Genomic DNA, 24,732 nt, shown 5'->3' on the forward strand with positions numbered 1-24,732 from the left:
AGTTAAAAGTGTTGGAAGCTATCTATCAGCGTCTGTATAAGGCTTATTTGTGTGTACAGAAATATAGTATATTTGGGTTGAAATTGTTCAAGTAACGTGTCGTGTTTGGTGCGGCCAAGCTTGGCCGTTAATGTTCTAGATGAAATGTACTGCTGTTATGTGTTATCACTTTGTCCTTCCTTCTTTCTTTCTCTTATTTGTTCATTTTCCATTTGCAAGTTTATTGTTAGCACACGCATTCGTTATTGCTCTCGCTTTGATTGTTTTCACAATTGTAAATTTCACTGCTGTTGTTCTTAGTGTTATTTCTCTAACTTAGATTTTCTATAATAGTTCAATTTTGTCTTCAGTGTCCTTTGGTACAACGACGATTCCTGATGAGTGTTGTACGGAAACTTGTTTGAATCCATATTTTTTCTCTACACCATTTCTTCATATTTTCATCGTTTTATTGCACATCGTCTCCACCGTTTTTACATTGCATGAATAAAGTACACAAATGTTGGTTCAGCTAATTTTATTGATTGCGGTTATCAAATTATTTTCTCCTCGCCGTTTGTTTAAATAATATAATAATAATAATAATTTGAAACTAGGACGGAGGCAGAAAATATTACCAAAAATGTGTTATCTACGCATGCATCTACGGAAGAGTCACCACCAGCCAATTAGGACAGGTTGCAAAGTATTGAACGTTTTCGTTCCCTTCTTGTCAAAATATTTTTTTCCCGTGGCCTTTGTACTTTTTAGTACGTTTAAAAAAAAAATGTTTGGCACCTATGATTAGGGGATGGCCCACGCCTGGTAAAAAATAAATAATTAATTAATTAAAGAAACAATTAAAAATATAAGAATAATCTACGTGGAGATAAAAGTTTAATAATAGCAATGAAAAGTATGAATGCCGCAGACATCACCACGCAACATGACAATTTGTTCAAGGTTTGGTTTTGTGTGTTTCCAAAATCGATTTTCACGTTCCGATCATCAGTGGAAATACGGAACTAAAGAGATCAAGGGAAAAACAAAGGTTAAAAATCCAAAGAAGTGTGACACATGACGGGTAACTTGTGGTAAGTTTTACAAAAAGTGAGAACTAAAATAAAGAGTAAGTGTGACAAACGGGCATGAACAGTGCAGAAACAACTCATGAACACGGGGTGCAAACTCACGAAAATAACCTAAGTGCTAAAACATGTTCTTTTTGCTTACACAAATCGGGCTTATGCGTACGAATACAAACAGCTTCAAGGACCTTCAACTGCTGGACATAACGGGCACGACACAGTACAGAGAAGTGGGAATCATCATACACACTCAAACAATCGGGACGAGATAACAAATGCAAATACACAGCTGACTTCTTACGAATTTCACCCTCATCAGCTCCATCACCTTCCCTGCCACCTGACTCCTCCTCGTCCGTTTTATCACCATCACCACCAGCCGTCTCACCGTCATCCGCCTCGTCTTCATCCGCCGCCTCGTCATCACCCGCCGAGGCGGATGACGGCGAGGATACAGATGACGACGAGGCGGGTGATGACGAGGCGGCGGATGAAGACGAGGCGGATGACGGTGAGACGGCTGGTGGTGATGGTGATAAAACGGACGAGGAGGAGTCAGGTGGCAGGGAAGGTGATGGAGCTGATGAGGGTGAAATTCGTAAGAAGTCAGCTGTGTATTTGCATTTGTTATCTCGTCCCGATTGTTTGAGTGTGTATGATGATTCCCACTTCTCTGTACTGTGTCGTGCCCGTTATGTCCAGCAGTTGAAGGTCCTTGAAGCTGTTTGTATTCGTACGCATAAGCCCGATTTGTGTAAGCAAAAAGAACATGTTTTAGCACTTAGGTTATTTTCGTGAGTTTGCACCCCGTGTTCATGAGTTGTTTCTGCACTGTTCATGCCCGTTTGTCACACTTACTCTTTATTTTAGTTCTCACTTTTTGTAAAACTTACCACAAGTTACCCGTCATGTGTCACACTTCTTTGGATTTTTAACCTTTGTTTTTCCCTTGATCTCTTTAGTTCCGTATTTCCACTGATGATCGGAACGTGAAAATCGATTTTGGAAACACACAAAACCAAACCTTGAACAAATTGTCATGTTGCGTGGTGATGTCTGCGGCATTCATACTTTTCATTGCTATTATTAAAAATATAAGGTTCTGCGTTCCGGCTCTCCGCCTTCTCCGCGAACATAAGAAAACTAGAGGAGAACAAACAAACACAAGAAGCAAGAATGACACGAAAAGCAGAAATTATGAGAACATGGTATAAATGAGCACGGCCGTCAACCTCAACAGGGGATAGCCGCCTCGGCAACAACAAGAGCAGCTGAGCTTGTCAAAATACTACAAGGAATGATGGAAATACTGTATAGCAGGAAATTTTCGGACGGAAATATTTTCGGACAAAGCCGAATTTCGACATTTCGTACGGATTATATTTTCGTACAGTGCTACATGCTAAATGCACGTGTTTGCATGCAGTACGCATGTATAGTGTACATAGCTTCACATGAACAAATTTAGTACGGAATTAATTTTAGTACAAAAGAGGCCGTGTACGAAATCGTACGAAAATAAATTCCGTCCGAAATTTTCCTGCTATACAGTAAGCTAAAAGACTACAACTATAAGGAAAAGAAGTTCAAAAATATATCACTCCAATTATGTGTAGAAGTGACACGAAAAAATATAGATGTGAAGAATCAAGAACACAGCATGCAAATCCAATAAGTGACGAAACCGTAGTGACAAAAACAGAGAGAAATATCAAGAGATCAAGGGATCTATTTCGCACCTTCACGACGAACAGTGCCAAACAACTGCAAAGACAACACATTCTCCTTCTGAACACAAAGCTGAGGGTCTAACTTACGTATGTACAAAGCTTCCAACACGGCAAGATGTAACAAAGACCTACCACGCGACAAAACAGAGAATACATCATTGGAATACCACTCACGACAACTAGCACTACCCGACAAGTGACACTTGATCGCCGAGGTACCTTTTCCGTGACCCGATGACTCGGCCGTTGTCACCTCCGATCCTGCCACTTGCGAATCTCTCCCATTACCCCATGCGTCCCTGCAATTCCGATTGCCTCTGTCGACATCAGTGTGCTGCTCCACGTCCAGTCTGCCCTGCTTCCGTGGTCTACCTCGTTTCTTCACATTAGGGGAATGTGTTGTCTTTGCAGTTGTTTGGCACTGTTCGTCGTGAAGGTGCAAAAATAGATCCATTGATCTCTTAATATTTCTCTCTGTTTTTGTCACTACGTTTTCGTCACTTATTGGATTTGCATGCTGTGTTCTTGATTCTTCACATCTATATTTTTTCGTGTCACTTCTACACATAATCAACGGATTTGTCAATTGGAGTGATGTATTTCTGAACTTCTTTTCCTTATAGTTGCAGTCTTTTAGCTTATTTCCATCATTCCCTGTAGTATTTTGACAAGAAGGGAACGAAAACGTTCAATACTTTGCAACATGTCCTAATTGGCTGGTGGTGACTCTTGCGTAGATGCATGCGTAGATAAGGCCACACTTTGTTTTTTCTATGTTTCTCGTCAGCAAATTTTAACAAAAGGTATGCGGGCGGGCGGAAAAAAAACAAAAGCCAAGGAAAAAACAAGAACAATTTCTACTGAAAACTGTATACATTTTACATGTATATGCGTGATTCATACAAGACACTGCGTATACCATGTATAGAGTACTACACAATTGTCATTGTACAATCATGTACATGTAGTCCCATACATGATTGCACTACTGACTGTACATAGTCATTATCACATCAGCCCACGAATATCAGGCAAACTGCAACAATGAGATTATAAAGTTTGATGAATACGAGATGGCGAAGAGAACATACATTTATCTGCTATCACATCAACAAACACTTTCCCACTCGTCATTTTTGGTTTTGTTACTTCAACGTTCTTGTGTCCGGTTATCAAACTCTTGTCTCCATGCTGCTCATCTTTTCCTCGCCATGCGTCCTTTGCTTGGATTTTCTGCCCACGACATCGTTCCACAGACGCCAGGTGCCACGGAACTCGTCCGACTTACGGTATTCCTGGGACCCGCGAGGCTCAGGCAGTGAACGACTGAAAGCTTCGTCATGGCAGCCTTCATCGCAGAGAACGGGCGGAAAGCGCTCCTTTGCTGCTGTGGTGCAAACGTTTACGATTTTGATTGACGCATCTAGCTGCTGCAGCATGTGCAGCATACATCGTCATGTACATGTACGTACAGTACGAGCGTAGTACTAGTGTTGTACATGTGGCTGCGCTTGTGTCTCTTCGTAGTACATGCGGTTGCACGTGTAGCTCTTTGTCGTACATGTGGCTGCTTTTGTGTCTCTTTGTTGTACATGCTGCTGAGTCGTGGTACATGCTGCTGCGCTGTTTTCGACTCCTGCGTACATGCGGCTGCACCGTCTTCTGTCCCCGTTGATACACACTTGCTCGTCTTGCCCCCTTTTTACACCTTCAATCTAATATATTCTGTTGTCTTGTCTCAGTGTCAGTCGTCCGTCGTTCGTTGTCAGTGTTAGTTGTCTGATAACCATGAGTTCTCCATCGCCTACTGAAGCGAAGTAGAAGAAAAAGCTCTCTAACAATTTGCACTAGTCCTTTGTTGTGTGGCGTGGCGAGGAGCCTAGAGCAGTTCGTGCACGGTTCTCAAACCCGTGACGACATTTGGCGCCCAACAAATCGTGTCCACGACCCTGAGTTCGTCTCCATATCAGCTGTGTTTTCGTCTCCTCTTCGTGTTCTCGCCATGGCCCAGCTACTTGAGTCTCACGAACGTCCAAGCCTCTCATGAGAGCGCCTACTCAGGTGAGAATGCCTTTGTAATTGTCTACTCTGCGTAATGTGTTGCCGTAACTTGTATTCGATTTCGAATTTTTTCAAATTGTTTTGCGTTGGGTGACTCTGACTCGGGTCCCGGCAGGAGGTCCGTGGAACCTTGTTCTCTTGTGCTCGAGTGTGTAGTGTAGTCTAGCTGCTCGTTGTAAGTTCGCCCCGTTCTGTTCGTTGTTCCTGTGTCGCTCTGACTAGTAGATCGACTACCCTGTACCGTACGGTTGTGTGTATGAAAATTTCAAACTTCTGTTTGTGTGCTTCGCGTTCGAATCTGGAACTTGTTTTTGCTTGCTCATCGTGAATTCAGCATGGGTAGCTTTGATCTCGTCTTGTGTTGTGCACTTGTGCTTGTCACGGAGACCGAGTTGCCGTCGGACTGCTCCGATATTGTGACTGTGTCGCGTGATTTGTTTGGATGTCCACCTGAACGTTCTCGAGGTGCTGCCTCGTTTGTAGTCGATCCATATTTTGTTTCGTGTTTCTACCGTTTCTCTAGTGCTAGAAGTAGTAGTCGTAGTAGTAGTTTCTCCATGTTCCGTGCAGAGCGTTGTCAGGCTCGGTCATGCACTGTGCACCCAGTCGGAAAGCTGGTGGCTTCCGGTTTGGTGGGAGGTGTGAACTTCATGTAGGATTCTCGTTTCGGATCCAGGTTGAATTTTTTTGTGAGCGTATGGTTTTGTAATAATTGTGTTTCGGCATGTGGGTCTCTCTAGTTCGTTTGGGTGGGCGTCTGATCATGGTGAGCCACGGTCTGCCTGGTGGTCTGCAGGGATCCTGTGTTTTGTTGTATCGGTTTACCTTGCGGGTGTTATGGTTTCCGCGTGTTGCTGGTTGGCCCTTGCGTGCCCCAGTCGGTCCCTGACAGTTTTTGTCTCGGTTTTTTGGTTTTGCGAAGCGGATGTAGTTCCGTGTTTTTCAGGTTCAATCCCTGTGGTTTTTTCCGGTTCAATCCCTGTGGTTTTTTCAGGTTCAATCCCTGTGGTTTTTTCAGGTTAGAGACCTGTGGGTTTTTCAGGGTAGCGCCCTGTGGTTTTTCTTCATTATCTTTTGCGTATTGGTAACCGATTTGTTTGTGTGTCCTCAATGGTGTCCTCACTGATTAATTGCTCCTGTTTCAGTCGACGTGTTCTTCCTGGCTGTTCTTCCCTTCCTTTGTGTGCTTTTCTGATTTTTGGCGATGGCTGAGATGTTTGCGTCAGTCCGTGTTTCTTTCTGTGTGTGTCTTTCTGTCTCTGTGAGCTTTCGTAGCCCCATCGGCTGCGTGATGGTTTGCTGCGTGATGGTTTTCCGGACAACTCCTGTGGTTCCAGATGCCTGGTCACCCGGTTCAGCTGCCGCGGTCTTCGCAGTGCCGTCGGTTTGCCTTGGCTTCGTACCAGGGCAACGTGGTTACTTCCTGGCGGCCCACGCCTGAAAGTATGGCGGTTCCCTCTATGGGTGGGCCCGGTCTGTTTTCTTTTCACACATTTGTGCCTTGGCTTTTCCCCGTTGTCCGGAGTTACGTCTCTTACTGTTTTGGCCCTGCATGTTTTGTTTCTATTCTCCTGTGTATGTTGTTCACATTTGATTTCTTTTTCTCCTGTCTTTCTTCTAATTTTGTTTTGATTGCTTCCATCCACAGGAGTGGATGTCTTTTTTTGATGGGGGATAGTGTTGTACATGTGGCTGCGCTTGTGTCTCTTCGTAGTACATGCGGTTGCACGTGTAGCTCTTTGTCGTACATGTGGCTGCTTTTGTGTCTCTTTGTTGTACATGCTGCTGAGTCGTGGTACATGCTGCTGCGCTGTTTTCGACTCCTGCGTACATGCGGCTGCACCGTCTTCTGTCCCCGTTGATACACACTTGCTCGTCTTGCCCCCTTTTTACACCTTCAATCTAATATATTCTGTTGTCTTGTCTCAGTGTCAGTCGTCCGTCGTTCGTTGTCAGTGTTAGTTGTCTGATAACCATGAGTTCTCCATCGCCTACTGAAGCGAAGTAGAAGAAAAAGCTCTCTAACAATTTGCACTAGTCCTTTGTTGTGTGGCGTGGCGAGGAGCCTAGAGCAGTTCGTGCACGGTTCTCAAACCCGTGACGACACTAGTATGAACTCTTTTTTTTCTTCCGAAATTTCTGAAAACCTACGCGGGCGATGACGAGAAACATAGAAAAAACAAAGTGTGGCCTAACACATTTTTGGTAATAATAATAATACAACCTGGCGTCTTTGCCAGCTAAAAAGAGGTGAGTGATGGATACTACACGTCCATGAGGTCAGCCAAATGCCAGTGAGGCTCCAGAATCCATCTTGTCTTGCAGAGATGCAGGCGCTTGACATACATGTATATAGTAGCTAACGCATGCACATACCTAACAGGACACCTGAACCCCAGAGGCCTCCCTAGCCCTCATACATGCCAACCGTCCAGGGTTTCCCGGGACAGTCCTGGGAATAGGGTGTTTGTCCCGGGGTCCAGGAAAGTCCAGGGACTGAGATGGAACTTTTGAAATCGAAATTCTCCTTTTTATGACGCTTTTTCAGTGTTTCCTCGAACTTGTAGATCCGTTGTAAGTGCACACAGCATGTAGCACGTAGTAGACAACAAAACCCATGTGGAACTGCAACGGATCGTCGGTATAACGGTAGTCAACAGAAAGTTTACTTGTGCAGTTACAGCTCAATGCAATGACATCCCTTTTGATTGTGCAGCAGTCATGAAAAATACATCTGCTAATGATGGATGCGCTAAAAAAAATTGGTGTCGAGGGAAAACGGACCAAATCAAGGGAATTCAGCCTCATTGTCCAGGGAATTCAATCCTCCAGGTTGGCATGTCTGGGGGCTATGTAGCCCCAGGGAGGCCTCTGGGGTTCAGGTGTCCTCTTGGCCCAACCCAATGCACCTTAGAATAGATACAGTCGAATGGGCTTGCATATCTATATGTAACCATTCTAACTGGTCGTGCTGTGTTTGTGTGTGTGACTATGCACAGCTGAACTGGATGACATCATTTCAACATGCAATGTTGAACTCCGTCGACTGAGAATCTTCTTCTGCGGCAAGTACGGTACTGGAAAGTCCACTCTGATTGGAGTTATTCTTGGCGACGAGTACGAACAGAATAAAGACAGCACAGAAGGCGTAAACGTCAGGCGAACCCTTGCTACTCTGCCAGCCAACGACAGTCAGGAAGATGTCGCACTGCTACCCAAGTTCAGTTGCATCAAAAAAAATGAATTGTCTGCACAGCTCATGACTGCAGCTATTCGGCATCAGCAGCAGCAGCGGCAGCAGCAACTTGTTGGTGGCATTAAACCAGGGGACGAAGCAGCCTTTGGTGGATCGTCAGCTGCGGGTTTAGAAGCAGCCGCGGCTGAAGCCAGCACCACACAGGAAGACATCAGTATCTCAGCTTTCAAGAGCAGCAATGACAGCAGTCATACTCCTGATGGTGACTCTCACATGGACATGTCCCACAATCAGGAAGATAGAACTAACGAGTTGCCATGGCCACTAGGCTTATTTCATGGCATTGATGACGATCTCAAGGAAGGACTGCAACAAATACGGACCGAAGAGGATCAAACCGAACGAACCAGTGTGGAGTTTTGGGACTGTGGTGGTCAGCTAGCAATGGCAACGCAACAGAGCATCTGCCTTGCTTCAGAGCGTGCAATGTTCGTGATCACGTTCGATGCCAGCAAAGACCTGCGCGACAAAGTGGACACTGAAGTTTTCCGCTATGACAAAGGAAAGACTGTCTCCATCGAGCCATTGTTTCCCGGAATGACTCATGAAGATTTCCTGCTGATGTGGCTATCCACTGTGTCTTTGCGCATGCAGCAGAGTCCAGCCAGCACCAACCCAAACCCGGAGGCAGCAAAAACCACAAGCGTGCACACCGCACAGCAGTCAAGAACTGGCACGGATCTACGGAAGACAAAGCCAAAGGTGTTCCTCGTTGCAACCCACATAGATTTGGTCGACGATGTCGAGGAGAAAAAGAAGGAAATAATTGCTGTTGTCAAGGGCATTTCAAAGCGTTTGAATTCCGCTCACCTTCAACTGGTTGGACCATACTTTGTAAGCAACAAACAACCCGGACATCCCGCGTCGGAGATGAGCACATTCCTCGAGGACTTGACTGAAGACATCCGCCTGCTTGAGCCTGACATGATTCCCCTCAACCAGATGAAGCTGGAGAAAGCAATTACCATGCTTCAAGTAGCAGCTACACCAAAGCAGCAGCAAACACCAAGGCCAAACCAAACGCCGCCGGATCTACGCATGCATGCAACCTTTGCAGAGCTCAAGGAGCTGGCAAAGTTCATGTCAAATGGGTCTATGTCAGACAAGGAATTCCGTGCTGCTTTGTCTTACTATCACCACATTGGCGTTGTGATTTGCAGCGACTGGCAAGATCCTACTGCTAAAAGTCTTGTCTTTCTCAACGTGGACTGGTTGCTACAGCTATTCGTGCAACTGGTTGTCCTCTCCTATGATCGGGACAACAGCGACCGTCGTCTCCTGGATCGTGTAGAAGAAATCGAGGCTCTGCAGGAAGAGGGACGGCTGTCAACTTCACTTCTGGCAGCAGTCTGGAAACTGGATCAATGCGTTCAACAGTCACTCATGGAAATCATGTGTCATTTTGGCCTAGCTTCTGAGATATTGGCCACCGAGCCAACCGAGTATCTTCTTCCATTTTGCATCAGTGAGAGAGGTAGAGCGAAGACTCTTCCAGCCAATTTGCGGTACAGTCCACCTCTTCTGGTGATGAAGTTTTCATGTGCTTTCTTCCCACCGGCCGTCTTCAGTCGCATGGTAATCTACTGTGTTTCAAACAAGCCGCATGAGGGCATCCGCGATCCTGTTGTTGAATACGCAGCTATCACGTTCAAGTTTGGCCGTCAGCACCATGTCCGTATATCCTGGTTTCCTATTGGACTGCTGGTGGAAGTGAAGTCATCGTCCAAATCAAAGGAGGAGGTGATTGCCGCCACCCATCAGCTGCTCCGCGTGATCAAGCATTCCCTGGGCAACCTGAACGACCAGGGCTTTGTGGGTCTTGAGTGGACGCACTGCTTCCAATGCCAGCGCTGCATATCCAATGTCGTCGATGGAGATGATGATGCCGGAGAATCTGGGCACAGTAGTCGACCATCAACGCCTGAGCGAACCACAACCTCATCTCGTCAGTTACGCAGAGACATCGGCTTGATCGAGTTGTCTGGAGACGACCTGCTGGACTATGCTGAAATGGAAGACGACGACACTGAGGAGTTGCATGAATGCAAACGCTGTAAAGAGCATACGTCATTGCCTTGTGACTACGTTCATTACTGGATCAGAAGCCACAGCAGCAGTACCAGCGATGCCGCTGGCAATAGCAGCACCACCACCAGAAGCAACAGCAGCAGAAACCACAGCAGCAACAAGCGCAACAGACAACATGCTGGTAGCGACAGCCGCGCTGCCGAGAGTGTGAGCACTGACGCGGTCGCCTGTGATTCATTGGAATTGGTACGTGTGGTTGTACACACTTTACTTTATTAGAATGTGTGTATGCACATCCTTTATGCGGTACCTATACAATTCCGGGTAATTCTGCTTGCAATAAGTGCACAATACAACCTATGAGTTGAACAAATTAAAAGTTCAGTAAAGGCATGATCCTGTGCTGTTCGCATGCTCACTAGGGTTGGACAGACAGTGTACACATACTGCAATCTAGTGCAAAGCATCTCCATGGTGTCAGTATGACTTGGAATTAGGGAAGGACAAACGCGGAACCCTTTGCTAGAACTTAAGCCGTGCTTCTCAAATCCCCCCCCCCCCTCACCTCACGCCCAGCCAACACGTCTCACACCTCACACCCAGCCATCTCACACCTAAGGCTAACGGATACCTCCAGCGTGACGTGCACGGTGTACTTTCTACCAACGTATGACATCACGTTATGACTGAATTGCCATGGCAGGAGTGACTGTGGTTGTACTGATGGGATGGGTATTGACTGTGTGAATGCAGGATGAATAGTAACACACAGACCACTGGTACGGACACTCACATCATCCAATCAATCAATGACATCATCACCCTGAATATGCTCTGTTTTGCCACACATTGCTCACAGCTAGGTTCAGAACAAAGTAGTATACTTTTTGGCTCATTGTTTTTCTTGTGTGTGTGTGTGTGTGTGTGTGTGTGTGTGTGTGTGTGTGTGTGTGTGCGTGTGTGTGTGTGTGTGTGTGTGTGTGTGTGTGTGCGTGTGTGTGTGTGTGTGTGTTTGCTTTGTAGAGCCATGGTCGTGGTGGTGAAGCTAGGCCAGGAGGATCAGATGGTGAATGTAAGTACGCGTCTGCCGATTCCTCGAGTGCTCCCTCCGAAAAGCGTTTTAGAAACTTGCATCTTGATGCAGTTTGTACTAGTAGACTCCCTCTCACATTCAGGGCGAGCAGAGGGGAAAACAACTGGGTGTTTATATGCCTCACGTTCGTCTCAAGGCCCATTATTTGTGGGGCAAAACAATAGGGAGGAGATTGTGCCGTTTTTGGAACCGCTTGACAGCAAGGAATTGTCGAGCAATAGTCTCATCAGTGTGCACCGTGACCTTTCACTCAAAATATGTTTTGTGTAAACTCATAACTGACATGTTGAAGTTTGTTGTGAGACCAGAGTCGAGCCATTACTTTGTGTTAGTCTGTTTCTTTCCAACTGTTCAAATTTTCTTTTAGAATTGTGGTGTCTTTGACATGGCTGCAAAACAGGCTGGTTTGAATTCCATTCAAAGTTCAGCCTAACTTCTGAAATTGTCTAGTTTGAAGTACATACAGTACTTTCCGGAATATTACCTGCATTCTAAAATCCCTTTTAAAAACTCAATAACCTTCCCTGCAGCTTAGACTCCACATGCTGAAGGCGAACACGTATTATTTTGTTACTCGGGAGGTATCACTATTAGTGTTGCGCCATTTATGGATGCAATGACCATATTTGATAACAAAAGAAACCCATAGAAAGGTTAGGCCATGGATTGTGCTGGGTTGTATGACTCCCTACGATTCCCAAAGCATTACGCTCTTGCCCATCAGTGCAAACTTTGCAGAAGTTTGATGTTGGATTCATTTTCTGTGAAGTAGGAAAACATTTGAAATTGCAGCACTTGAATTCAGGATTCAACCCAAGCTCTATTTTCCTACTTCACAGAAAATGAATCCAACATTGAACTTCCGCAAAGTATGCACTGATGGGCCAGAGTCTTGTGTTTTGGGACTCACCGGAACTTGAGTCGCACAACCCCGAGCACAATCCCTGGCCGGTGGCTAGGCTCAGCAAATCAATCTCAACGGCATGCGAAGAAATATTGAAACGTTTGTGTCACCCTACCTGCACACACCAGATTGGTTCAAGTCGCCTAAGTATGTCAGCGATATCCGTCCCTGGCTGTGCGACCTCCCTGCAGCAAACTTGAGAAGGACTCTTGAGAAGCATGGACTGTTGACACTGTCTCAGGTGCACACGCTGATGGAGACTGAGCGGTTACATGGGAAGGAAAGGCATAACTGTGAGATGTTGCTGGAGTCCGTGGAGTCAGCAGGAGAAGATGGCTTTGTCGAACTCTACAACGCAATCGAGAAGAGCACATCCTTGACCCAATTGTTCATACGGATTGGCTTGAAGCGAATGCGTGAAGCGATGCCTGATGAGTAATGCCGGTAGGATCGAGGTCTATGCAAGCCATCAGCACAGCAGCATCATCACACTGCGGTATTTACTGGCTGTTACCAGTTCCATGTCTACATGTGGTTGTGCGTGGGTGTATCTGTGTGCAAGTGGGTTTCATTACCTGTTTGCTAGTGTGTGTGTGTGTGTGTGTGTGTGTGTGTGTGTGTGTGTGTGTGTGTGTGTGTGTGTGTGTGTGTGTGTGTGTGTGTATGTGTGTGTGTCTGTGTGTGTATGTGTGTGTGTGTGTACGTGTGTGTGTGTGTGCGCGTGTGTGCGCGTGTGTACGTGAATAGGTGTATGCACCTATGCACATGTGCGGATCCAGCAATTTCAGTATGTTTGGTCTGTGATTTCATTTAGAATAATTGATCTATTTCCATTACACATGTATTTGCATCCTTGAGTCCTTGGTGCTACATTCCCACCTCTACCCCCCCCCCCCCCCCCCCCCGTGATGCATGGTGTTTGCAGGGCTTTTCTCAGGCTCCTGAGTGTTGACCTCCGAATCAAACCAAGTCATTAGTGCCTCATTACCCGCATGGCAAGTGTGAATAAGGCCACCCTTTCTTTTTTCGTTGTTTAACGTCCGCGCCCGCGTACCTTTTTGCCTCAGACTGGAAAAAAAAACAAGAAGGTAGTAGTACCAATAATATGCGAAGTTGTAAATACATGATTGTGTAGTTTCACAGTGTGCCGATCATGACCTTAAACTTATAATCTTGCCTCCCGGCCGGCATGCCTTTGTCTTGTGTTCTTTTTCTTTTTTTGTTGGCTTTTAAATATCGTACGGTGTGTGTCCTAGTAAAAATCCAGATGTAATGAATTCATGACATGCTAACTCCATGCTATGTACCTGTTTTGTTGGATTCATCAGGCATGTATGTACATGTATGTATGTATATTTTTATTTGAATTCGCAAGTACACACGGGCTACAAGCCCAATTACATGGAAGCGAATGTGCTCCAATGTACCATCAAAGAGTGTTGTTCTATGCCTGCAAGTGCCGTTAGACCCAGAAATATTGTATATATCACATACTTTACTGGTCAAAATGTTTGATTGGGGTTTCCAGTTTTTGGAATGGGCTTTTGTTTTTTTTCCGCCCTCCCGCGTACCTTTTCGCGAAAAAAAGGACGTTAAACAATGAATTAACAAAGGGTGGCCTAATCTTGAGTAGATACGGCCATCCTTTGCTTTTTTAAGTTTGTTTCCCTTTGGTTTCGTTACGCTAAGACTGTAACAAATTTGGATGACCAATCTGCAGCATAAACTAAATCATTTTGTTACAGAAAGCGCCAAAACCTCCATGATTAGAAGCAGACGGTTTTGGTTCCGACTGCTAGTACATGATTACTTTTTTTACTTTTTGTTTTACATTGCCGGTCACGGCTGCCGTGCAAGAGGGTAGTGCATCCAGTTCGTGATGTTGCCTCTGTCGCCACCGCTGCCACTACTACTGCTGCTGCATTCGCTCTATCTGAAGGTCATTTTCTGAAATTCTGTTGCCGGTGTAATAGGTGTATTTATAGGAATGTACATACTCACTATTCGTATTTCCCGCTCGTTCCCCTTGGCAATGAGAGACAAGAAGAGCGCATGCTCCAGTGAATCTCTAGTCTTGAGTTGTTCTTGTCCTGTTCTCCTTCTCACTCTTGTCTACTCTCTTGTCGAAATACTTATTCCATATTCAATACTATAACACCCTTGTGTTCGGGAAGAGTGAGGGCACTTTGTTTAGCCGGGAGCTAACACCGGTTCGGCTTCACACTTCTCTATTTCTAGCAGGGAGTAGTAAAATACCGGTATTGTACTACTCCCTGATTTCTAGTGTACATGTACTTCGAAGTAGTAGTCTTACTACAACCTACCGATTAGTGTATGCGCTGCATGCAGAGCTCAGCAAGCTTGCTTCATGCATCTCTACGCAGTCACACACAGGTCAGTGATCAGTGTGTTCTTGAGGCGACGCGTTCTTGAGCACTGAGCCCGAGGCCTGTGACCATGGTGACTTGGTTTCGGTGATGATTGCTCACCCAGGTTCCTATGTATATCAGACAGCAAATCTCAGTCGCATTTCAAATTATTGTTCTTGAAGAATTTTTTTTGGAAAGAATTGCCCGTCATAAGGTTTGTATGGTTCTGCCAATTTCACTGCTTTTCGAGCAGAATCTGCCACCTTTTCGAGCAGAATCCGCCGGTGCCTATATCGGGAAGGGGAATCATCTCTACCCATTTGGAAAAATAGTCACCCACCACCTGAATGTACATGTGTTTATAACCACGAGCTGTTAGAGCAAGGGATCCCATAATGTCCATTCCCATTACTTCAATTATAGCTATCAATAGTATTTTTTAAACAGCTGCAGACATCTCCACGCTATAATTATGACACTTGCTCGAGTTTAGACGTGTAAATTTCCAGAATCGATGTTCTCGCTCCTATCATCAGTGGAATTCATACGGAGCTAAGGATTAACAACGAATGCAACTAAGGTTGAGTAATAGAAAGGTGTTATAATGACACATACATCATGATACAAGCGCAATAAAACTACCGCACATAGATGGTAACGCAAAATGGTAACAAATGTACATAACTAAAGGTGAGGAGGAACTGAACGAAGCGTCAACTTTTGACTATACGGAGCCTAGGTGCAACAACATGCTCTTTCTGCTTACATGAAACCGGTTTATGTACACGTATACAAACTGCCTCAATGATCCTCAACGGCTGGACATATACCAGGCACTACACTGTCACACAGTGCAGAGAAATGAGAGTCATCGTACACACTAAGACAGTCAGGACGAGAAGACTGTAAGCATGATATAAAGATATTGAGAAGGCATTATGCTGAACACCCACTCATGCTCATGTACGCACACACATGCACACACACACACACACACACACACACACACACACACACACACACACACACACACACACACACACACACACACATGCATACACAAGCGCGCACACACACACACACACACACACACACACATCACTACTACTATTGACAGCTGCCAGAAATGGCCACGCCGCTCCCCGAAGGGAGGTACTGTCAGAGAGGTTAGGGGAGAGGTAGGTAGTGCCTCAAATGGCGCTCCAGGTCCTGTCGCCTCCGAAACTGGCGTCGATTACAGACTCGGCAATGATGTTCAAAGTGCTGGCGATCAGTCACTGTAGGGCGATTCGGGCAGGGTCCACAGCGATGGCGCACACACACACACACACACACACATACATACGCGCACCACGCACACGCACACACACACACACACATGTATGTGTCCACCAATACTGTTCAGTGCTCATGGTATGGCGGCTGCGGCGGTGGCAGCATGACAGCTTTCAGCCGCAGCTGGATATTCAAGGCTCACTCCCGATGTACTGCCTTTCTGCAATGAAAATATCCATGCATGCACAACGCACCCGTACGCCATAGTCAGTAGACACACACTTGATTAGATCTCGACGCAAGTTGTCTTGGTAGGTTACAGATCAGGGGAGAGGGGTGGGAGAGGTTGAGGGGCAGCACTTCTAGCAATGCACTCGATGTTTGTGTAGTCGAAACTTCCTGCGGCACCGGCGCTGGAATGGGAAGTCGCCCTTTCTGATTTTGTCCTACGTTTTGTGCGTCACATTTGTGTCTGGTCAAGCCGCTGCTGGACTTTTAAAACTGCGATGACAGGTGTTGCACTGCAGAGTGACTGAATTTGTGAGATGCCCGGTGTTGTCTTGAGAGAATGTCCGTGATCGCACTGATGGGTGGCCACTCCACCAGGACTGCGGGGCCAATGTTGGAAAAGACGACATAGTCATTAGCAAGCGCCAGCTTGGCCACATACCGGCTTCTGCCACTCCTCAAAGCATTTGTGACGTTTCTCATCTGCTGGATGAGAACAGTGCCGATCACTTACATTACAATGACCACTGGCATGTACACTTTGGTGAATTTCAAGCCGGCTGGTTGTTTTTCAGCCCCCAATTTTATAGTGCACATGTAGATCATGACTTGTGGGCATGTGTGTGTGTGTGTGTGCGAGTGTGTGTTTCTGCGTGTGTTCCCGGCTACCGTAGGGTACTAACACAAAGCAGCGGGATGTTTGCATGGTGACCTGCTCACTTACCAGATCCGCAATCAGCACCTTCAACAGCTTAGCGGCATCACCAACATTCTTCCTCTGACCACGCAAGAGCAGACAGCTGGCTCCTCGCTCACTTTCCTCGGCTGTCAGGCTGCAGTGTACCTTCAAGTCCATGAGCAATTCTTTCCACCTCATCACAACGTCGTGGGCATCCAGTCCTTTGCATTCATGCCGTTGAATGATCAGTTCACCGCGGAGCGTCTGCTGCAGACATGCCTCCCCCGTTTCCAAGTCATTATAAGACTCGGCGACAAGCAGGAAAGATGCCGACGGTGGACAGCATTCAACAGGCGGTGCTGGTGTATCCACCACCGTCTGCAGCGAGAAGAGAACGTTGCCGATGCGTTTGCGTGCAGTCGGTACGTTCTCCTCCATCAGATCGGACAGAGCGAATTGCAAATCACCAATCGGGTCACGGGAAGACCGGGTGTAATAGTTGAAAAGGATCCTCTCCAAGCTTGTGCCGCTACGCAGACATTCCATGGCTCCTTGGCCTATGAGCTGGAACCATTCTCTAGCCGTCAGATAGTCTTGTCCTGGCTTTGGGAGAAATGGAATGGCGATGGATTTTGCCTGGACGTCTGATGCCGTCTGGAAGATGAGCTTGAGTTGCTTTGAGAAAGCGGTCTTGAACACCTGCCCTTCTCGCATATCTCCGCCCTTGATACAGTTCGGGTTGGAGTGGATGAGAACCGGGGCAGGCAGCTTTCCGCTGCTCAGAGCTGGTGCAGTTGTAAATACGTCGCCATTGCTCTCAACCCAAGCTTGTGAATCATCGGCAATGCCAGTCCCGCCGTGGTTGATAACGTCACGTGCCATGCCGTCAGCAAGAAGCAGTGTTGAGTTGGAGAAGAGGACCATTGCATCTACATCAGCCATTGCAAATTGGTCGTTGTACACGGGCTTGTTGAGCTGCAGAGTCAGGGTCTGTTCATGTCTCTCCCCTCTGGTGAACTGATGCAACTTTGCAAAGCAGAGTGGAACTTGGTCTGCAATTGCTCTGGTGCGGGGCTTCACAATTCGAGCAGTTTCTTTGTCTTGCATCAGCTTTGTTTTAGGAAGTCTGATAACGGTGTTGAGCTCGGGCGGCTTAATGACTAGTCTCTTGTAGACACGATGCTGCAGTATATCGTGGGCCAGTCGTTCCAGTGCTGCCTTGCCATTCGCTGCTTCTTCCTCTGTGTCAGCTTCGACCACAGCCAGCTGGTAAGCAAAGGAGTTGTTCTGAAACTTTCCACGGCGCTCCCGGAAGCGGCAGTTTGAACTCTCAAGCAATGCCTCTGCCTCGGCCCGATGCGTTGTGAGTAAGAAGTTGCATACGTCGCGCCCTGGCATACTCACCATCTTACTATGGTATCGGCGGCGGCGATCACGGTCGTCCCTGGCGACGGCAGGTATAGGAGAAAACCTGATGTTGTCCATGTCACATCTACCAGCCAACGAACACCAACACCAGAAAAAGAAAACTCCCGAAAATGAAGATAAAGGCGGACTACACCATGGCCATAATTCATATGGCTCGGTGGTTGGAACATTGCTGCTGGTATATAGCCAGGGTCCTTGGTTTGAATCCTGGCAGTGGAACTTGTCAATTTGTGTCTTCTACTTTTCGCTACTTTTCATTTCCTCGCTTGAAGCTGAGGAATATCACCTGGCATTCGAAATCTTGTCATTGGAAATGGGTACTCTAATTTCAGAAATTTAAGGTACTCAATATTTTCGGTATGAGGGCAAAAGGCCAGGTTAGGTGAACAGAAATTTTAGGCATAGAGGAGCAATTCCCTATTGGATTATGTGTGTTAGTGTTTATTCAGTGTATTGAAATTTTAGATATGAAACATATGCACCAAAAGTACCGAAAATAAAAGTACACCGAAAAATGAGTGAAATTACAGTAGTTGATGTAGCCGCATGGCAGTGTCAGTGTACTAGCACACATGCCTCACCTCTTGAAAACACCGTTAGCAGAACACACAGATACAGACACACACCGTACACACACACACACACATACACACACACACACACACACACACACACACAAGAAATTCCTTTTGTAACTAAAGCCGTTTAGGAAAGTTCCCTTTAATATGGACAAGCAGTGACTTTTCCTTCACTCACCCTATGGTCCACTTGTCTTGCGATTGTATCTGGAAGATTAGTCTCATGTGAGTGCGGCGGGTAGCCTTCGTCCGGACCGTGACCGGTGCTGTTAGAATCTCCCGATCCCCATCCACCTGTAGGTAGTTTGTGAGGCATACATCTTGCACGGCACATAGCGCGGACAGCACCTTCTCCTCCTCCTTCACGGACACAACAGAAAAGTAGTGGTAGTCCTTCAGGTTTTTAGCTAGCTTCTTCAAGTAGTCTACACTGTATTTGTCGAGAATGTAGACTGTAGCTTTTGTTGAGGATGATCCGACCTTGGCGGGTGAGAAGTGGGCAATTGCCACCATCTTGGAGAAGGCTTGGAAGTGCCGTTGCAGCAACACCGGGTTGCGAGCAATCTCGTCATCAAACACGTCGACAGCCACAGCCCACACATGTAGAGTCAGTGGTCGGGGAACATCAAAGTAGCTGAACGGTTCGGTGAAGTGAGGGCTGCAGTGAATGAAAGAGAGGGAAAAAACAGCAGAAAGAGACCATTAGCCTGCGAAGAAACTTGGAATGTCCCTCAAGACAGCATTGCAAGGAAGCCAAGTTAACCACAGTTAAAACTTTGAAAGTGGTCCAAAAAACGGAAATATATTCAAGACACAAAGAGTCAAGCTCCCCGCTACATGACACAGCAGTACATGACAATAAGTGAATACTGAACACCGCTTCAGGATAGCGATAGAGAGCTCCACAGATGTATCACTTTTTTCCACACAGTTCTATGCCAAACAACCTTGGCAAAACTGAACAGTGGAATTTTTCTTATGATTACAGTTCACAATTCTCTGTGGTCCATGGTCCTCGACCACGCACTGGTTGAAGTCAGATACTACTAGCTGTTTCAACCTTGTCACTGAGGTCTCCTCAACAGAGCTCAGAGTCAATGGTTATACTTGGTCATACCTGGCAAAGATCTCGGGAACCGGAGGACACACGACTCTCTGAGAGCCATAGTCCTCGACCACACACTGGCTGAAGTCCAAATCGCCAGAGATGGTGTTTAGAACCTTCTTGACTTTCCTCTTCTGCAGGCCCTTCAGGTAGTCTAGAGCTTTGCGTTGCTCTTCGTCAGTAGCAAAACCCAGCAACAGACAGGAGCAGGCACGGCTCTCCTTACTGCCCAGAAGTATACCCGGTGATATTCCCTCGGCAAACACGTCAGCAACAGCGAGACCACGCCTGACATTCTCCGGGACATTGCCGATTAGCACCAGATGCAGCGTCATCTCCACCTGTATCGGCCATGTTTGAAATCTGCTGTCCTGCGTCAACAAAAAAGCATATCACAAGCAACAGAGTGTTCATATAAATAAAAGGGCCAAGGAACTACTTCCCCCGGAGTACAAGTTTCGCTATAATGTCCACTAACGCTGCCAGTTACTTGTGGTTCCTTGATCCTTTTATTTTGTATAAATTAATCCTTGGCTCTCCATCCGAGTCCATTCTACGAGAGTGTTCATTCAACATAGTTAAAACACTTTTTCCATCCTCCTATTATTGTTTGAACTAGCTCTGCTTTTCGGTATTGAGCTCTCTATCGGACAGCCTGGAACCCCTCTGTTTATAGCTGACTACAGACGATTACCGGTGACACGAACTCAAAGCGCCCGCGCTATTGCCAGCTGTTAAAGTTGCAAGTGGCGGAAGACAACATCGCACTAACGTCTTGCACCCATCCATGTCAAGAAGACGTGATGTGCATAATTCAACTGCAGACATACATGTACATTTGTAGCGGGCCGCAGTCTCTCGGAGGCAAGAATACACAAGGGTCTCAGTGAACACACTGTAACTGGCAATTGAAATGTAACTATAACTGGCAATGAAATTAACTGGCTACATAATTAAGTGACTGGCAACTAAAAGAATCGTGAGCAGCAGCTTTAATGCACAGGTAAACTCCGTACACTAATGTACGGGGATACGCTAACGTATGGGGATACAGTACGGGGATATGCTATACTCTAAACACTATACGCTATACGCTTTGAAGTCACCAGCGTGCCAACGCTACACATGTAGCCTATGCAATGCTAAATGGGTTCTAGCCAAAGGGTGGTGGGGAGGGGGGGGGGGGGGGGCTGCCCGCCCCCCCCCCCCTTCTACTCTGTTTGCACCCCCCCCCCCCCCCCTGTGAAAAAGTGGCACCCCCTACTCATTTTCCGATTTTCGTGTTTTTCATGCAATTCAAGGAATATGCAGTCGAAAGTCACTATTATAATATTATGGTTCATAAAGGCACATGTGTCTGGGGCCAAGTCGGGGATTCGCCCCATACGCTGCATTTAGCGTTGCAAGACAATATTGGAAAGTGGAAAGTTGGGATACGGGGTAGCTGTTTCCCATACCCCTCCCCCCCCCCCCCCCCCTACTATTTTGACCTGGCTAGAACCCTGCTAAACACGATTATCATATTCTGCCACTTCAAGCAGGCGATGTTTAGAAACTGTAAGCCACAGTGACAGTTGGATGGTAGTGTCTTTCTTTTGCGAGATGGTAAAACGTTTTAAAGTAACATCAAGAGTGCACGAGTCGCAGGAGTGTGCAACTCCACTGCGCGTACTTTTCGGACAGAATTTCAAGTTGACGTCAATTTTACAATGCAATGTGAACTGTAAACAGTGTGTCCATTGTTATTAGGCATTATGCCTTATAAGGCATTATGCCTGTTTTGATTTCCACTATAAACACTGTACACAACAAAAACAACAACAAACGCATTCTCAGACGTACACTGGACCTGTTGTGGACAAATCCCTATTTTGATCATGTACAAACGAGGACAAGGACACTGCGTTGATACCTTGGCACCCAGTACAAACGTCGTTGAAAGCACTCGTGTGAGGAGTATTACGTCATAAAATGCTCTCGGCTTGAAATTCTGTCGGGACATCACTGTAGGACATCACTGTATGACATCACTGTATGACATCACTGGATGACATCACTGTATGACATCACTGTATGACATCACTGCATGTGGGAGTTGCACAATCTTGGTACAGCTGTAGCACATGCATGTACTTGCAGTATGGTGCTACGATATACCAGTAGACCATGCATAGATGAATGGTTGTGCTGTGAGACATTGTTCATGCGCATTGTGTGAGCAGGCAAATTCGGTGAAGAGAAGCTGCCTTCCTCTATCATTCCCCACCCATTTCACCCAAAGAACATCCAAAGGTTCAAGACAGCAGCTTATCACCATCGCCTCAGAACGAACTGGCACTGGGTCACTCATAGCATACGCGAGTAAGAGGGTACAGTGTCCTACCCTGCTTGGACATAATCTCTCCTCACAGACAGTCTCCTATTGAATTTAAAAGTCTAACAGCATTCACATCAATACTCACACGGCAACTTATTCTTTTGCTCACTGAGCAATACAATCTTTCCATTTTCTTTCTTCTGTTTTCTTTTTCAACTTATTCCTCCCTACCCAATCTCCCTTTGGTGTGTCCATGGAGCTATGAAGCCGAGACCTCTGGTCGGCGGAGCTTAATGGTCCCCACCACCACACTCCATTATTCACCCCAGTGTCTGGAGATATGTGGATTTTGTAGAAAAGAAAGAAAAAAATTATGCGGTCAATAAAAACATGCTTCCAAGTACTGTACTACTACTACTACTACTAGCGGACGACACAAGCAACTACCGGTACATGATTGTACTTCAAACCGCATGCAAATAATGCCTTCTCAACACCGCTATTCTGATGTGCTCACCTTTTCGATTTCCTCGCGTAGTTTCGCGTTCAAACTCTTCGGCGACTCCTGGGCGGCTTTAGCCCGTGCCGACGCCATTGTAGGAGCCGCCGCCGCAATTCTTGAGGTCCTTGAAATCCCGGGTCAGCCCAAAGGGCAAGAACGTCGCAAGGGTTGAAGGACACGAGACCTGGATCGTTGCGTGGTTGCTTTAGACTGTACTAGTGACTAGTGTCACCGCTACCGCCGTACCGGGCAATACTTAGTATGATACACCATAGCTAGAAGTTATAGTCATGAGAGAAAGACAAGAAAAATTTAAAACACTGATAACCATCGCCTTTCGTCTTCAACGGTTTCCCCCACCAATACAAGTGCCAGCTTCGCAGGCAGAAGTAACTTTTCAAAGCAGTTGTGGCTGCAGTCACATGCCATCACGGCATCAGTGCTAGTGGGACACGTAACAGCATGGATTTGTCCGTAATCAACCAGTTACTAGTACCCGACTACTTCTCTCTTTGACTACTGCCCACTGGCACTGGTCTGGCAAACAACGAAATCGAAACTGTTTTGGTCTTGAATCACACGCATGGTTGCGAACACGACACCATGCACACGGCGTAGATCTACGGGTCGGTTCATGACGTTATGTGCGTGGCTGTCAGACTCACAGTCTCTCCGCAACTGGGGTAATTTTTAGGGGGAGTCCCCCATTACATGCACAGCTACAGGATTTGTTTTGCTTTCATCACCACCGCGTAGATACCGTAAACATGGTAAAGTCGCGGATAAAAGCCGGGTTTGCATACAAGCACATCGCGGATAGAAGCCTGAAAAGCAAACGGGTCAAGCCTGTCGCGCGTAGATACGGTAGAACTTACTAGAAGGCTATGCAAGCGCGAATCGGGTAGGTCAGGAGTGCATGCGCTATGTACATGACTGTACAGAGGTCAGTGCATAGCAAAACTGCCGCCATACCGATAATTATAATGATTACCATGTACCAATGATCAAGTCAAAGGAAAAAGAAGTGCAAAGCAGAGCTGGAGTGCTGCCGCCCAATAGCGGACTGAAAACTACTAGTAAGAGGATGAAAAGAGCACAGACGAAACCAATACAGACAAAACCAGAGGCAAATGGTATCAAATGCGAATGCCCGCCTCAGCAACCGCCAAGGAGGGAGGTGAGTCCAACTGCACCGGCCGAAGATTCCGGGATCCGCGCAAACACATCACGCTGGACCGGAGTAGGGCAAAACTTGCAGCGAACCCAAGACATACCGGTAGTTAGTGGTAGATCTACGCGTGTCGCGCGTAGAAGCCTGGCTTCTATGCAAGCCCGGATCGGCCGATGTGCATACATAACAAGCCTGGCAAAAACATCAGTGGTGCATAATTATAAGCATGGTTTGCATACAAGCCTGGTTTGCATTGAAGCCTGATGCAGAAAGCGGCTTATGATAAGTTATGACTGTGCTTATAAGCCCGGCTTTTATCCGCAACTTTACGGTATACACATGGCCCAGCCTACACTACTAATAATTAGTTACTTCAGTACAAGTCACATGATTTTGATGATCACCCTGCCGCTGGCCTGAGCCCCTCGGGCATCTCGACCTCAGGCAAGATCACTCACAGACCTCGGGCAAGATCAGAGCGTCTTGCCCTCGCAACTGGTAGTGGTAGGATTGTGTATTTACCCGGAGGTATCTCCCATCCAGACATCACTGCTACACCAGCCACTAGTGTTTGCGGGCTGCTGGAAGAGTTGTACTGTGGGCAAGGTTACGTGCGGATGAACTGATGTATAAAATTTAATATTATTATAATAATATAGTGCGTGTGCACGATAACCTAAGTCCTAAGCCTCAGTCCTTAGACTTTTAGTTCGCCAGGTGAGGTCAGAGACAGAAAGCCCGGTACTTCTGACCCAGTGAACAGGGTAAATAAAGGGGTTCACCGCCAAATTCTGCTCCGTCTCCAGAACCCCCCCCCCCCCCCCCCCCGATTCTGCTCGAAATTCTAGCGGCAGAATCCGCCGACCCCTATGAATCGCCACGAAAAATGCGATGGCAGAAGAAGGCCATTGCATCATACAATCATCAAGACGTTAGTGACC

At 46.6% G+C, this 24,732-nt stretch overlaps 2 protein-coding genes across 5 annotated transcripts in view; one reads left to right on the plus strand and one right to left on the minus strand.

The window, feature by feature from the left end:
• LOC135810218 (uncharacterized) overlaps positions 1 to 14,286 on the plus strand; it is a 71,974-nt gene extending 57,688 nt beyond the window's left edge. For all 3 annotated transcript variants that reach the window (XM_065323691.1, XM_065323692.1, XM_065323694.1), the window contains 3 exons: positions 7,858 to 10,388; positions 11,166 to 11,214; positions 12,268 to 14,286. In XM_065323691.1, the coding sequence (XP_065179763.1) occupies positions 7,858 to 10,388; positions 11,166 to 11,214; positions 12,268 to 12,578 (2,891 nt within the window). In that variant the 3' untranslated portion in view covers positions 12,579 to 14,286. The remainder of the gene's footprint in view (positions 1 to 7,857; positions 10,389 to 11,165; positions 11,215 to 12,267) is intronic.
• A 705-nt stretch (positions 14,287 to 14,991) lies between these two features.
• LOC135810221 (uncharacterized) lies at positions 14,992 to 23,129 on the minus strand. Of its 2 annotated transcripts, none has more exons than XM_065323699.1 (5): positions 22,636 to 23,129; positions 19,814 to 20,172; positions 18,875 to 19,354; positions 16,736 to 18,182; positions 14,992 to 15,999 (listed from the first exon to the last, which is right to left on the minus strand). In XM_065323699.1, the coding sequence occupies exons 1-5, from the start codon at positions 22,711 to 22,713 to the stop codon at positions 15,982 to 15,984; spliced, it is 2,382 nt and encodes a 793-aa protein (XP_065179771.1). In that variant the 5' UTR covers positions 22,714 to 23,129; the 3' UTR covers positions 14,992 to 15,981. The 2 variants fall into 2 exon arrangements, with proteins under 2 accessions (XP_065179771.1, XP_065179770.1); XM_065323698.1 differs by having other exon boundaries at positions 14,992 to 16,003; positions 22,636 to 23,127.
• Positions 23,130 to 24,732: the final 1,603 nt, after the last annotated feature.

This window comes from Sycon ciliatum, chromosome 2 (genome assembly GCF_964019385.1).
Source record: "Sycon ciliatum chromosome 2, ocSycCili1.1, whole genome shotgun sequence".
Lineage (NCBI taxonomy): Eukaryota > Metazoa > Porifera > Calcarea > Leucosolenida > Sycettidae > Sycon > Sycon ciliatum.